Below are 16,711 nucleotides of genomic sequence, written 5' to 3'. Positions count from 1 at the left end.
TCTGAGACTCCCTAAGTGATATGGCCAAGGGTTCGATCGCCAATGCAAACAGGGGGGACAGGGGGCACCCCTGTCTCGTCCCTCGGTACAGCCGAAAGTACTCCGACCTCCGCCGGTTTGTCACTAGGCTCGCCACCGGGGCGCTGTAAAGGAGCTTAACCCATCTAATAAACCCTCCCCCGAACCCAAACCTGCGCAATACCTCCCAGAGGTACTCCCACTCTACTCGGTCAAAGGCTTTTTCCGCGTCCATAGCTGCCACTATCTCCGCCTCTCCCTCCTCCGATGTCATCGTTATCACGTTTAAGAGCCGCTGCACATTGGTATTTAACTGCCTGCCCTTTACGAATCCCGTTTGGTCCTCGTGAATCACCCCCAGGACACAGTCCTCCATCCTAGTGGCTAGTACCTTCGCCAATAGCTTAGCATCCACATTGAGGAGCGAAATCGGCCTGTACGATCCACATTGCAGTGGATCCTTGTCTCGCTTTAGAATCAGGGAGATTGTCGCCTCCGACATTGTCTGGGGCAGGGTTCCCTCCTCTCTTGCCTCGTTGAAGGTCCTCACTAGTAGCGGGGCCAGCAGGTCCACATATTTTCTATAGAATTCCACCGGGAACCCGTCCGGCCCCGGGGCCTTCCCCACCTGCATGCTCCCTGTGGTGGTATGTATTAGGGGTCATGTGGGACTGTGAAGCCGTGATGCTATTGGCTGACAGATCCCGGGTGCTGGTTGGCTGTTGACTCCTGGCTCCGCCCTGAAGGCGGAGTATAAGAACCCGAGCTTCTCCCCGCCGCTTCATTCTGTTGCTGAACTGCTGGGGACAAATCTCGCTTAATAAAGCCTCAATCGACTTCATCACTTCTCGTCTCTCTCGTAAGTCATTGTGCGTTACACTCCCCAAACCCTTACTCAACTCCTCCAACCCAATTGGTGCCCCCAAACCAACCGCCTCCTGCTCCTCCACCCTCGGGAACCCCAGTTGGTCCAGGAATCGCCTCATCCCCCCTTCCCCCCTGGGGGCTGGGATCTGTACAGCTCTTCATAGAAGTCCTTAAATACCTTATTTATTTCCATTGCACTTCGAACCGTGGCTCCCCTTCCATCTTTGATTCCCCCTATTTCCCTCGCTGCCGCCCTCTTATGGAGCTGGTGCGCCAGCATCCGACTAGCCTTTTCCCCATACTCGTAAGTCGCCCCTTGCGCCTTCCTCCACTGTGCCTCCGCCTTGCCCGTGGTCAGCAGGTCAAACTCCGTCTGGAGCATTCGCCTTTCCCCAAGTAATCTTTCCTCCGGGGCCTCTGCGTATCTCCTGTCCACCCGCAAGATCTCCCCCACTAGCCTCTCCCTTTCCATTCCCTCTATCTTCTACCTATGAGCCCTGATGGAGATCAGCTCTCCCCTGATCACCGCCTTCAACGCCTACCATATCACCCCCACTCGCACCTCCCTGTTGTCGTTGGCCTCCAAGTAACTTTCAATACACCCCCTCACCTTCCCACACACTACCTCATCGGCCAGCAGTCCCACATCCAGCCGCCACAGCGGGCGTTGGTCCCTCTCCTCTCCTATCCCAGCTCCAGTTCCACCCAGTGCGGGGCATGGTCCGAAACGGCTATGGCCGAATACTCCGTCCCCCCCCACTCTCAGGATGAGCGCCCTGCCCAAAACAAAGAAATCTATCCGGGAGTAAGCCTTATGCACGTGGGAGAAAAAAGAAAATTCCCTGGCCTGCGGTCTTGCAAACCTCCATGGGTCCACTCCCCCCATCTGATCCATAAACCCCCTAAGTACCTTGGCCGCCTCCGGCCTCCTTCCTGTCCTTGATCTGGAGCGGTCCAGTGCTGGGTCCAGCACCGTATTGGAGTCCCCTTCCATTATTAGCCCTCCTACCTCCAGGTCCGGAATGCGCCCCAACATGCGCTTCATGAATCCAGCATCATCCCAGTTCGGGGCGTATACATTTACCAACACCACCCACGTCCCTTGCAACCTACCACTCACCATCACATATCTCCCTCCATTATCCGCTACGATAGTCTTGGCCTCAAATGACACATGCTTTCCCACCAGAATTGCCACCTCTCTATTTTTTGCGTCCAATCGCGAGTGAAATACCTGTCCTACCCATCCCTTTCTTAACCTGACCTGGTCCGCCACCTTCAGGTGTGTCTCTTGGAGAATTGCCACATCTGCCTTCAGTCCCTTCAAGTGCGCGAACACTCGAGCCCGCTTCACCGGCCCATTCAGGCCCCTCACGTTCCACGTTATCAGCCGGATTGGAGGGACTCTCACACCCCCCCCCGCCGACTAGCCATCTCCTTTTCTGGGCCAGTCCCTTGTCCGCGTCTCCCTCACTCTCCAGTCCCCCAGCTGGGGGACCCCCGCCCCAGCCACCTCTTCTGTGTCCCGTTCTTTTTCGGCCATTGCAGCAGCAACCCTTTTCCCCACTCCCCCCCCCCCCCCCCCCCCCCGCTAGATCCCCGTCTAGCTTTTTTGCTCCCCCATATCCCTCCCGTAAGTCAGCTGACACCTGCTGACCCCGGCTTCCCCCGCCATCCCTTTAACCCCCCCCCGTGTGGGAATCTCCCAATCAATGGATGCCTAACATAAATGACCTACAGTCCTCTCAGATCGACCACCTCAGGAGTAACTCTATGATTTAATTGAAATTGATTTGTCGGAAATTCTCAATCAAGGTGCTGGATTTAGTGTGAAATTGTGTCAGTCATAATTCTTGGTCTTTGGGCTTAAGAAAAAGATAAGATCACCGACAGAGCACAAAAACAAGGACATTATGAAGAAAGCAAAATACTGCAGATGTTGAAAATCTGAAGCAATATCAGAAAGTGCTGGATAAACTCAGCAGGTCTGGCAGCATCTGTGGCGAGAGAAACAGAGCTAAAGTTTCAAATCTGTATGACTCTTCAGAGCTGTTTTGTTTTTATTTCTGTTTTAACCTTTCTAAAACATCGATTCAGTCTTGGCTAGAATATTGTGTCCAATTCTGGGCACTGCACTTTAAGAAGAATGTGAAAGCTTTAAAGAAGGCACAGAGAATATTTATGAGAATGATTCCAGGGACGAGAGACTTCAGTTACCTGGATAGGTTGGAGAAGCTAGGATTGTTCTGCTTTAGAGAGGAGATCTGATAGAGATGTTCAAAATCATGAGGGGCCTAAACGGAGTGGACAGAAACTGCTACCTTTAGAAGAAGAACCTTGAGCTCGAGGACTAGAATTAACGTGATTTGCAAAAAAACTCAAAGATGATTTGATTTGGTTTATTATTGTCACATGTATTAGTATACAGTGAAAAGTATTGTTTCTTGCATGCTGTACAAACAATGCATACTGTACATAGGGAAGGAGAGACTGCAGAATATAATGTTACAGTTATAGCAAGGTGTAGAGAAAAGATCAACTTAATACAAGGTAGGTTCAAAAGTCTGATGACATGAGGAAGGGCGGCATGTGGTGCAGTGGATAGCACTGGGACTACAGCGCTGAGGACCTGGGTTCGAATCCCAGCCCTGGGTCACTGTCCGTGTGGAGTTTGCACATTCATCCCATGTCTGCATAGGTTTCACCCCACAACCCAAAAGATAGGTGGATTGGCCATGCTAAATTGCCCCTTAATTGGGAAGAAAAAAGAGAATTGGGTACACTAAATAAAAAAAAAAGATGACATGAGGAAAAACGTCTTTACACAGAGATTTGGTTACAACCTGGAATACACAGCCTGAAAGGATGGGAGGCAGATTGAATTGTGTTGTTCGGTTAACACCCGAAGGAGAAAAAATACAACTGCAGGGCTACAGGGAAAGGGTAATGGAGTGGGACAAGCTAAAATGTTCTTGTAGAACATCAGCATGGGCCTGAGGGGACAGGAAATATCCTTCTGTGATCATTCAATGATTCCAGTAATAAGTGGAGAACAATGTGGTAAAGGCTGGGAAAATTGAAATAATTAGTCCTACACCACCACCCAGTGGCCAGAGCTGGTAATTGTAGAAGCTTCGGAGCAGGCTGCCCATTCTGTTTGGTGTCACAGGCAAAATGTCTACAAAGCAGTTTTAAGCAAAGGAAAGCAGGAATGAAAAAGAAAAATTAAAATTGCTTGTCACAAGTAGGCTTCAAATGAAGTTACTGTGAAAAGACCCTAGTTGACACATTCCGGTGCCTGTTCAGGGAGGCTGGTATGGGAATTGAACCTGCGCTGCTGGCCTTGGTCTGCTTTACAAGCCAGCTATTTAGCCCACTGTGCTAAACCAGGATCCATTGAATTTAATATTTTGGCTGATAATCTTTCCTGGACCAGTTAATGAGAAGTTGGAAGATATGTCTTTCCCCAAGTATAGGAGGATTATATGCTACAATGTGAACTCTCTTAACTTTAGACTGAAATAGACATCCTCAATAAATGTGAGCAATTTTACAATGGTATATTATCCATGAATGACTTTATAAATTGCTTGGGGGAATGATAATCAAAATTAATAAATGTGAACTATAAATTTGTAATATGTTTATGTATAAATATGTAATCCAAGTATATTTTTATATGAGTCAAGTTTTGAATCATAGAATCCCTACAGTGCAGGAGAAGGTCATTCGCTGTATTGAGTCACACCGACCCTCTGAAAGAGCACCCTGCCTAGGCCGCAGCCCCGACTCCATTCCCAAAACCCCACCTAACCTTTTTGGACACTAAGGGACAATTTAGGATGGCCAAATCACCTATCCTGCACATCAATGGACTGTGGGAGGAAACCTGAGCACCCGGAGAAAACCCAAGCAGACAAGGGGAGTGTCATAATATCCACTCATGTATATAATGCGATACAGACAGGCAGTGACTGACACACAGAATAACCAATAAACACACAGGACACAGAACAACCAATCACCAGACAGGAGACTGCAGGGGACACCACACTATAAAACACACAAGGCATCAAGACTCTGCCTCTTCTCACTGGATACAGCTACAGAGATAGTTAGGGTGCACAGTGCAGTGAGCACCGTCTGCATGTGACAGAGAGCCAGTCTGGTCAAGCAAGACAGAGGTTATCAGTTTAGATTAATAGAGTGTCAACCCACAGCAGATTATGTACAGTAATCATCAGGTTCAATAAAACAGTGTTGAACCATCTCCTGTGTCGGAAGCCTGTTTCTCGTCTTACTGCATCCAGTTGCAGTCAGTATTAAACCAACTCATATAACACATCAGGGAGAACGTGCAGACTCCGCACAGTCACCTGAGGTTGGAATTGAACCCGGGTCCCTGGCGCTGTGAGTAGAAGTGCTACCACTGTGCCACCGTGCTGCCCCGAGCACAGATACTGTACAAACTGAAGCTGAAGTGGAATTATACAACATTATAAATAACCAACACCCACTCCCCCCCGCTCCTCACCCTCGTCCCCTTCTCCCATCCTGCCTTTCCTATTTTAATCCCCTTCCACTCCTTTTGCTGACACCTCAATCCTTCTTAAAGAACAGTAAGAAGTCTTACAACACCAGGTTAAAGTCCAACAGGTTTAGAACATAAGAACTAGGAGCAGGAGTAGGCCATCTGGCCCTTCGAACCTGCTCCGCCATTCAATGAGATCATGGCTGATCTTTTATGGACTCAGCTCCACTTTCCAGCCCGAACACCATAACCCTTAATCCCTTTATTCTTCAAAAAACTATCTTTATCTTAAAAACATTTAATGAAGGAGCCTCAACTGCTTCACTGGGCAAGGAATTCCATAGATTCACAACCCTTTGGGTGAAGAGGTTCCTCTTAAGCTCAGTCCTAAATCTACTTCCCCTTATTTTGAGGTTATGCCCCCGAGTTCTGCTTTCATCTGCCAGTGGAAACAACCTGCCTGCATCTATCCTATCTATTCCAATCATAATTTTATATGTTTCCATAAGATCCCCCCGCATCCTTCTAAATTCCAACGAGTACAGTCCCAGTCCACTCAATCTCTCCTCGTAATCCAACCCCTTCAGCTCTGGGATTAACCTAGTGAATCTCCTCTGCACACCCTCCAGCGCCAGTGCGTCATTTCGCAGGTAAGGAGACCAAAACTGAACACAATACTCCAACGGGTGTAGCCTCACTAACACGTTATACAACTGCAGCATAACCTCCCTAGTCTTAAACTCCATCCCTCTAGCAATGAAGGGCAAAACACTATTTGCCTTCTTAATCACCTGTTGCACCTGTAAATCAACTTTTTGCGATTCATGCACTAGCACACCCAGGTCTCTCTGCACAGCAGCATGTTTTAATATTTTATCATTTAAATAATAATCCCTTTTGCTGTTATTCCTACCAAAATGGATAACCTCACATTTGTCAACATTGTATTCCATCTGCCAGACCCTAGTCCATTCACTTAACCTATCCAACTCCCTCTGCAGACTTCCGGTATCCTCTGCACTTTTTGCTTTACCACTCATCTTAGTGTCGCCTGCAAACTTGGACACATTGCATTTGGTCCCCAACTCCAAATCATCTATGTAAATTGTGAACAATTGTTGGCCCACCACTGATCCCTGAGGGACACCACTAGCTACTGATTGCCAACCAGAGAAACACCCATTAATCCCCACTCTTTGCTTTGTATTAATTAACCAATCCTCTATCCATGCTACTACTTTACCCTTAATGCTATGCATCTTAATCTTATGCAGCAACCTTTTGTGTGGCACCTTGTCAAAAGCATTCTGGAAATCCAGATATACCACATCCAAAGGCTCCCCATTATCTACCACACTGGTAATGTCCTCAAAAAATTCCACTAAATTAGTTAGGCACGACCTGCCCTTTATGAACCCATGCTGCGTCTGCCCAATAGGACAATTTCCATCCAGATGCCTCGCTATTCTTCCTTGATGATAGATTCCAGCATCTTCCCTACTACCGAAGTTATGCTAACTGGCCTATAATTACCTGCTTTCTGCCTACCTCCTTTTTTAAACAGTGGTGTCACATTTGCTAATTTCCAATCCGCCAGGAGCACCCCAGAATCTAGTGAATTTTGGTAAATTATCACTAGTGCATTTGTAATTTCCCTAGCCAGCTCTTTTAGCACTCTGGGATGCATTCCAGAGTGATGCATCCCACAGTGATGCATTCCATCAGGGTTAGGAGACTTGCCTACGTTTTGCCCCATTAGCTTGCCCATCATGCCCTCCTTCGTGATAACAATCATCTCAAGGTCCTCACCTGTAATAGCCTCATTTCCATCAATCACTGGCATGTTATTTGTGTCTACCACTGTGAAAACCCATCAAAAAAACCTGTTCAGTTCCTCAGCCATTTCCTCATCTCCCATTATTAAATCTCCCTTCTCATTCTCTAAAGGACCAATATTTACCTTAGCCACTCTTTTTTGTTTTATATATTTGTAGAAACCTTTACTATCTGTGTTTATATTCTGAGCAAGTTTACTCTCATAATCTATCTTACTCTTCTTTATAGCTTTTTTAGTAGCTTTCTGTTGCCCCCTAAAGATTTCCCAGTCCTCCAGTCTCCCACTAACCTTTGCCACTTTGTATGCTTTTCCCTTCAATTTGATACTCTCTCTTATTTCCTTAGATATCCACGGTCGATTTTTCCTCTTTCTACCGTCCTTCCTTTTTGTTGGTATAAACCTTTGTTGAGCTCTGTGAAAAATTGCTTGGAAGGTTCTCCACTGTTCCTCAAGTGTTTCACCATAAAGTCTTTGCTCCCAGTCTACCGTAGCTAGCTCTTCTCTCATCCCATTGTAATCTCCTTTGTTTAAGCACAAAACACTAGTGTTTGATTTTACCTTCTCGCCCTCCATCTGTATTTTAAATTCCACCATATTGTGATCACTCCTTCCGAGAGGATCCCTAACTATGAGATCATTAATCAATTCTGTCTCATTACACAGGACCAGATCTAGGACCGCTTGTTCCCTCGTAGGTTCCATTACATACTGTTCTAGGAAACTATCGCGGATACATTCTATAAACTCCTCCTCAAGGCTGCCTTGACCGACCTGGTTAAACCAATCGACATGTAGATTAAAATCCCCCATGATAACTGCTGTACCATTTCTACATGCATCAGTTACTTCTTTGTTTATTGCCTGCACCACCATAATATTACTATTTGGTGGCCTATAGACTACTATTATCAGTGACTTTTTCGCCTTACTATTCCTGATTTCCACCCAAATGGATTCAACCTCATCCTCCATAGCACCGATGTCATCCCTTGCTATTGCCCGGATGTCATCCTTAAATAACAGAGCTACACCACCTCCCTTACCATCCACGTGTCCTTCCGAATAGTTTGATAACCGTGGATATTTAACTCCCAGTCGTGACCATCCTTTAAGCCTGTTTCAGTAATGGCCACTAAATCATAGTCATTCGCGATGATTTGCGCCATCAACTCCTTTACCTTATTCCGAAATCTACGAGCATTCAGGTAAAGTACACTTATGTTGGCTTTTATACCTCTGTTTTGAATCTTAACACCTTGATCAGTAACCTCTCCTAAGTTACTTTTCCTCTTAACTTTTCTCCTAATTTTCCTTGTCGTTGAACCCATATCTTCATGTAACAACCTGCCGCCCCGCTTTCCATTTATGTTTTTACTTCCAGTTTTATTCCTTTTAGTATTACTGGGCCTTTTCACCGAGCTCCGCTCAGTCACTGTACCTTGTACTGTCGCCCTTTTTGATTTTTGACTATGGCTTCTCTGCCTTACACTTTCCCCCTTACTGCCTTTGTTTCTGTCCCTGTTTTACTACCTTCCGACTTTTGCATCGGTTCCCATCAGTTTGTTTCGAATCACTAGCTTTCGGAGCACTGCTCCTTCCTCAGGTGAATGAAGAGGTGGGTTCCAGAAACATATACATAGACAAAGTCAATGATGCAAGACGATACTTTAAATGCGAGTCTTTGCAGGTAATTACGTCTACAGGTCCAGAGGGAGCAACTGGAGAGAGGTATAATCCCAGGTTAGAGGTGTGAATTGTCTCAAGCCAGGACAGTTGGTAGGATTTCGCAAGCCCAGGCCAGATGGTGGGGGGTGAATGTAATGCGATATGAATCCAAGGTCCTGTTTGAGGCCATATTCACGTGTGCAGAACTTGGCTATAAGTTTCTGCTCAGCGATTCTGCATGGTCGTGCGTCCTGAAGGCCGTTTTGGAGAACGCTTACCCAAAGATCAGCAGCTGAATGCCCTTGACTGCTGAAGTGTTTCCCGACTGGAAGGGAACATTCCTGCCTGACGATGGTCGCACGATGTCCGTTCATCCGTTGTCGCAGCGTCTGCATGGTCTCGCTTCGGGACATCCTTTCCTGCAGAGTATGAGATAGACAATGTTGGCCGAGTCGCACGAGTATGTACCACGTACCTGGTGGGTGGTGTTCTCACGTGTAATGGTGGTACCCATGTCGATGATCTGGCACGTCTTGCAGAGATTGCCATGGCAGGGTTGTGTGGTGTCGTGGTCGCTGTTCTGAAGGCTGGGTAGTTTGCTGCAAACAATGGTTTGTTTGAGGTTGCGCCATTGTTTGAAGGCAAGTAGTGGGGGGTGTGAGGATGACCTTGGCAAGATGTTCATCTTCATCGATGACGTGTTGAAGGCTGCAAAGAAGATGTCGTAGTTTCTCCGGTCCGGGGAAGTAATGGACGACGAAGGTACTCTGTCGGTTGTGTCCCGTGTTTGTCTTCTGAGGAGATCTGTGCGGTTTTTTGCTGTAGCGCGTTGGAACTGTTGATCGATGAATCGAGCGCCATATCCCGTTCATACGAGGGCATCTTTCAGCATCTGGAGATGTCTGTTACGCTCCTCCTCGTCTGAGCAGATCCTGTGTTTACGGAGGGCTTGTCCATAGGGGATGGCTTTTTTAATGTGTTTAGGGTGGAAGCTGGAGAAGTAGAGCACCGTGAGGTTATCCGTGGGAAGTGCTGAGGTGACCGTCCTTGATGGAGATGAGCGTGTCCAAGAATGCAACCGATTCTGGAGAGTCGGTCCATGGTGAGTCTGATGGTGGGATGGAACTTACTGATGTCATCGTGTAGTCGTTTCAGTGATTTTTCACCGTGGGTCCAAAGGAAAAAAAGGTCAATGATGTATCTCGTATATAACGTCGGTTGAAGGTCCTGTGCGGTGAGGAGGTCCTGTTCAAACTTGTGCATGAAGATGTTGGCATATTGAGGTGCAAATTTGGTTCCCATGGCTGTTCCGTGTCTGGATGAAGAACTTGTTATCGAAGGTGAAGAAGTTGTGATCCAGAAATGAAATGAAATGAAAAGAAGATCGCTTATTGTCACAAGTAGGCTTCAAATGAAGTTACTGTGAAAAGCCCCTAGTCGCCACATTCCAGCGCCTGTTCAGGGAGGCTGGTACGGGAATCAAACCGTGCTGCTGGCCTGCCTTGGTCTGCTTTAAAAGCCTGCGATTTAGCCCAGTGTGCTAAACCAGCAATGAAGCGGATGAGTTGCAGAATTGCGTCTGGCGATTGGCAGTTGTTGGTGTTGAGTACTGAGGCTGTTGCAGCAATGCAGTCGTCATGGGGGATGCTGGTGTAGAGACGTCCATTGTGACAAGGAAAGTTCCTGGTTCAATTGGTCCATGGGTGCTGAGTTTCTGTAAGAAGTCCATCGTATCTGGACAGAAACTGGGCGTTCTTTGTACGATGGGTTTCAAGATACCCTAAATGTAGCCAGAGAAGTTCCCACACAGGGTCCCATTGCCTGATACAATAGGACGGCCTGGTGTGTTGGCCTTGTGTATTTTCGCGAGACCATGCAGATGCTGCGACAATGAACAGAGGAACGGACATCGCGCGACAATCGCCAAGCAGGAATGTTCTCTTCCAGTCGGGGAACACTTCAGCGCCTGTAGGGCTCCGTCATTTGCCCGCGGGCCGGCGTGGAGATGGCTGTGGCGCATATGCGCGGACCTGCGTCAGCTGTGGCGGGACGGCTTTCGGCGCTGGAGCAGCGCACAGCACTCCGGCGCCGTTCTAGCCCCCCCCACCCCACCCCCACAAGGTGGAGTTGAGGTAGATCAGCTTTGATCTTTCTTATTAAATGGTGGTGCAGATTGTAATTCAGAAAATAGCATATGGGGATGGGGAGATTAAATAAGGGGTGAAGTTGCAACAAAGGTAACATTTAAAAATGCATATTATGGAGGGGAGATAGACTGAAACCCTCTTTCTACCCTTCTGTCTGTAAGCAGTGTGGTTCAATTTAGATAAGGCTGAGGTGTATTCTCTTACCTCCTGGCCATAATCTTCTGCCACCCCACAGTGGGTTTTCCTGCAGCAGTTATTTTTTATTTATAAATTTAGAGTACCCAATTTTTTTTTTTTTTCCCCAATTAAGGGGCAATTTAGCGTGGCCAATCCACATACCCTGCACACCTGTGTGTTGGGGCGAAACCCACGCAGACACGGGGAGAATGTGCAAACTCCACACGGACAGTGACCCAGAGCCGGGATTGAACCTGGGACCTCGGCGCCGTGAGGCAACAGGGCTAACCCACTGCGCCACCGTGCTGCCCTCTCCTGCAGCAGTTGTGATGAGCCTTTGGCCACTGGCTGGATCTTACGGTCGAGAAGTAAGATCTTTTGCTTGGCTCAAAGTGGGGAAAATTGTGTTTCTTTGGAATAAGAGATACACAGCAACCAGTGTAGACTGCCTTGATAATACTTGTAGCCAAAGGATAAGCTTCCTTTTTCCAGGCAAATCAGGGATCTTTTGGAAACAGGCTTTCAGAAGGCTTCAAAACTCTTATGGCTTGGGAGAAGGCTAGATGTTGCAATCGGTATTGAGCTGTGATGTTCCTTATAATGTTACTCCTACAATCTACAGTCTGCTGTCTAACTTGGTCAACTTACAGTTCTGAAGGTCACGTGACTTGTGGCAGCCACCTTAAAGGGCAGTAGTGTCCTTTGTTTTGGAACAGGCATAAAAAGGTATATAAAAATTGTGAAACAGATCATTTACTTCAATCACATAGCAGAATATTAATTTTAGATGGAATGTCTCTGATATTCAAGGCTCTGTGCCTTAATGCATGGAGCATTTGCAATAAAGTGGATGAACTAATCACGCAGATAGATATAAATGGGTATGATATAATTGGGATTACGGAGACATGGCTGCAGGGTGAACAGGGATGGGAACAGAATGTCCCAGGGTTCTCAGTATTTAGGAAGGACAGGCATAAAAGAAAAGGTGGTGGTGTGGCACTGCTGGTTAAAGAGGAAATTAACACAATAGTGAGAAAGGATATTAGCTCTGACAATGTGGAATCTGTATGGGTAGAGTTGAGAAATACCAAGGGACAAAAAACATTAGTGGGTGTCATGTATAGACTCCCAAACTGCACTGGTGAGGTTGAGAATGGCATTAAACAAGAAATTAGTGATGCATGTAATAAGGGAATATCGGTGATCATGGGTGATTTTAATCTTCACATAGATTGGGCAAATCAAATTAGCCACAATGCCATAGAGGAGGAATTCCTGGAGTGTATACGGGATGGTTTTCTTGACCAATATGTGGAGGATCCACCAAGAGAGCAGGCCATCTTAAATTGGGTACTGAGTAATGAGAAGGGAATTATTGCCAATCTGGCTGTACGAGACCTCTTGGGGATGAGCGACCATAACATGATAGAATTTTTTATCAAGATGGAGAGTGTAGTTGTTGATTCGGAGACTAGGGTGAATCTTAATAAAGAGAACTATGAGGATATGAGGTGTGAGTTGGCCTTGATAGATTGGGGAGAGTTACTTAAAGGGATGACAGTGGATAGACAATGGCAAACATTCAAGGAACGCATGGAGGAACTACAGCAACTGTTCATTCCTGTCTGGCACAAAAGCAAAGGGGCTAAGAGGGCCAATCCATGGCTTATGAAGGAAATTAGAAATAGTATCCGATCCAAGGAAGAAGCATACAGATTGGCCAAGAAAATAATAGGTCTGAGGATTGGGAGCAGTTTAGAATTCAGCAGAGAAGGATGAAGGGATTGATTAATAAGGGGAAAGTACAGTACAAAAGGAAGCTTGCAGGGTGCATAAAGACTGACACTAAGAGTTTCTACAGATATGTGAAGAGAAAGAGATTGGTAAAGAGAAATGTAGGCCCGACAGAAACAGGGGAATGCATAATAAGGGCAAAGAAATGGCTGAGCAATTAAATACATACTTTGGTTTGGTCTTCACAAATGAGGACACAAATCAGATCACAGAAATGTTGGAGAATGAAAGGTTTAGTGAGAGGGAAGAACTGAGGGAGATCAACATTAGTAGAGAAATGGTGCTGAGAAAACTGATGGGATTGAAGGCGGATAAATCCCCAGGGCCTGAGAATCTGCATCCCAGAGTGATTAAGGAGGTGGCTCTGGAAATAGTGGATGCATTGGTGGTCATCTTCTGGGATTGTATAGACTCTGGAACTGTCCCTGCAGGTTGGAGGATAGCTCACATCACTCCGATATTCAAAAAGGGAGGTAGAGCGAAAGCAGGGAATTATAGACCAGTAAGCCTAACATCGGTAGTTGAGAAAATGCTTGAATCCATTATCAAGGATTTTATAGCGGAATATTTAGAAAGCAGTGGCAGGATCAGAGTCAGCATGGATTTATGAAGGGAAAATCATGCTTGACAAATCTGTTGGAATTCTTTGAAGAGGTAACCAGTACAGTGGACAAGGGGGAGCCAGTCGATATGGTGTATTTGGACTTTCAGAAGGCGTTTGACAAAGAGTCGCATAAGAGATTATTGTGCAAAATTAAAGCACATGGGATTGGGGGAAATGTATTGAGGTGGACAGAAAACTGGTTGGCAGCGAGGAAACAAGGAGTAGGAATTAATGGGTCATTTTCAAATTGGCAGGCTGTAACCAGTGGGGTACCACAGGGATCGGTGCTGGGACCCCAGCTAGTCACAATATGTATTAATGATTTGGATGAGGGAACAATATGTAACATCTCAATGTTTGCAGATGATACCAAATTAGGTGGGAGGGTGAATTGTGACGAGGATGCGGGGATCCTACAGCAAGATCTGGACAGGTTGGGCGAGTGGGAAAACCAATGGCAGATGCATTATAATTTGGATAAGTGTGAGGTTATTCATTTTGGAAGCAAAAACAGGAAGGCAGATTACTACCTGAATGGTTGTAAATTGGGAGAGGGGAGTGTGCAGCGGGACCTGGGTGTCCTTGTTCGCTGAAAGTAAGCATGCAGGTGCAGCAGGTGGTAAATAAGGTTAATGGTATGTTGGACTTCATTGCAAGAGGTTTCGAGTATAGAAGCAGGGATGTGTTGCTTCAATTGTGCAGTACCTTGGTGAGGCCACACTTGGAGTATTGTGTGCAGTTTTGGTCTCCTTCTCGGAGGAAGGATGTTCTTGCTCTCGAGGGAGTGCAGCGAAGGTTTACTAGACTGATTCCAGGGATGGCGGGACTGTCATATGAGGAGAGATTGACTAGGTTGGGATTGTTCTCACTGGAGTTCAGAAGAATGAGGGGGGGATCTCGTTGAGACTTCTAAAATTCTAACAGGACTAGACAGGGTAGATGCAGGGAAGATGTTACTAATGTGTCCAGAACCAGGGGTCACAGCCTGAGGATTCAGGGTAAACCATTTCGGACAGAGATAAGGAGACACTTCTTCACACAATGAGTGGTGAGCCTGTGGAATTAATTACCACAGGAAGTAGTTGATGCTAAAACTTTGAATATATTCAAGAGGCGGCTGGATATAGCACTTGGGGAGAATGGGATCAAAGGCTATGGGGAGAGAGCAGGATTAGGCTATTGAGTTGGATGATCAGCAATGATCATGATGAATGGCGGTGCAGGCTCAAAGGGCCAAAAGGCCTCCTCCTGCTCCTATCTTCTATGTATCTATGTAATGAAACACTACAATTGTCAGGCTTGTATACCCACAGTTCATAATTTCATAATTATGCTATGCACGTGTAAAGGAACAAATAGACAATACATAAAAGTAATTGAAAAACATTTTATTGCGATAAATACAAAATATTATTTGTACACCTTTCAAATAAATAAAGTTGAACACAACAAATGCATTTATGAATGTTAAATTGTCTCGCAGGGGGAAAAAATAGATTTATACGTACATGTTCCTCCAAACTATTTATGCAATGTAGCAACATATATATGTAGCATAGCATATATATTTTATTTGTATTTGTTCTTCTCCTCTCTTTTCCTTTCATACCTCCTCTCATGTAGGTGGAAACTTCAAACTATTTTACCCTCCAGGGATAGAATCAGAAATCGTTCAGTATCATATGTTTTTCACAAAGTTGCCCACTGAAGCCAGCACAGAGTGGATGGTTTAATTTTTACATTAAAACTAAACAAAAATCTAATTGTGTGAATAGAAAAGTTTAATTTGGATGGCAATCTCTTTGCTGCCAAATTAAAATGTTACAGGGTATACACAGCTCTAACAGGCATAAGGACCATACAAAAACTTAACAATATAAGCATATTACACAAAGAAACTGTGATCATGGTGGAGTAATATTTCTTACCCTTTCTTACCCTATAGGCATCATTCATGCTGCCATATATTTCCACACAGAGAAGTACTTTAGCAACGTGGTTGTTATAATGCCTATATACAATTTAGTTGTTGTTGGGCACCCTAGCCAAGTCCACTGATATTCAGACATGAGTACTTTTCAAACAGGAGTCATTGGGTACAAAGACCACAAGGGGAAGGCTTGTACTCAAGGGACTCTTGCCCGAGATGTTTACCCTCTTAACCAGAGACAGTGAAACTAACTGTGATTTGACTGACAATAATCTGCACAAATCAAGGTTGAGTTTAGGGTTTCACCAGCCTGTACTCCTCATCACATCACACTGGATAAAAGCCGAGAGGTCCACTATCCAGGCATTTAATAGATGCATCAGCAGGAATTTATAAACCCGACTTAAATTCAAGGAAACAAATTAAATTTTAAATCCCTTGATAAGTGGCAAGGATTTTATTATTAAGGGATGCGAGTCTGTTGCATTCTCACAAATCTTGTTTGATATCATTGAGAGCACTGGTCAGCTTCCGTATTTTGTCCTCCATGGTTTTTTTACCATTTGCTGTCTCTCGAAGAAGCTGACACATTTCTTCTTCCACTTCATAGATCTAAAGGATTTAATGTATGATTATATTTTATCTTGACAACAGTCAGTATATGAGTTTCTGAATTTACACGAAAAATATACAGTATCCAGTCGCACACTAATAACGGTGTACCCAAAATGCTAATACAGCAAAAAACCTAAGTACATAAATTATTGGGCTTAAACACTTAACATGTTATTTGTTCATGCTTACATAACAGATAAATGAACAGGGAGTTCAAAAGATATTTGCTTGCTCACAATGTGTGCAAAATACTTTAAATGCTATAATTGGTGGAAATACTCAGCAAGACAGGCAGCATCAGTGGACACAGAAACAAAGTTAATGTTTCAGAAATGGCCTAGGCAGCCATTCAGTTGTATTCAACTTAATTTTAGGTAATGAAGCCGGGCAAGTGGTTCAAATATCAGTGGAGGAGCATTTTGCAGACAGCGATCATAACTCCATTAGATTCAAGATTGTTATGGAAGACAACAATGGGCCTGAAATCAAAGTTCTAAACTGAGGGAACAATGATTTTAATAAG

General features: G+C 45.3%; 1 protein-coding gene and 1 long non-coding RNA gene across 6 annotated transcripts in view; one reads left to right on the top strand and one right to left on the bottom strand.

Moving 5' to 3' along the window:
- Positions 1 to 16,711, top strand: part of LOC140385615 (uncharacterized) — an 81,498-nt gene that overhangs the window by 28,084 nt on the left and 36,703 nt on the right. The gene's annotated exons all lie outside the window — the stretch shown is intronic.
- Positions 15,017 to 16,711, bottom strand: part of lrrcc1 (leucine rich repeat and coiled-coil centrosomal protein 1) — a 218,278-nt gene continuing 216,583 nt past the window's right edge. For all 5 annotated transcript variants that reach the window (XM_072467939.1, XM_072467943.1, XM_072467940.1 and 2 more), the window contains one exon: positions 15,017 to 16,185. In XM_072467939.1, the coding sequence (XP_072324040.1) occupies positions 16,063 to 16,185 (123 nt within the window). In that variant the 3' untranslated portion in view covers positions 15,017 to 16,062. The remainder of the gene's footprint in view (positions 16,186 to 16,711) is intronic.

Source organism: Scyliorhinus torazame, chromosome 11, assembly GCF_047496885.1.
Source record: "Scyliorhinus torazame isolate Kashiwa2021f chromosome 11, sScyTor2.1, whole genome shotgun sequence".
Taxonomy (NCBI): Eukaryota; Metazoa; Chordata; class Chondrichthyes; order Carcharhiniformes; family Scyliorhinidae; genus Scyliorhinus; species Scyliorhinus torazame.
This window is presented reverse-complemented; position numbering and strand designations above follow the sequence as displayed.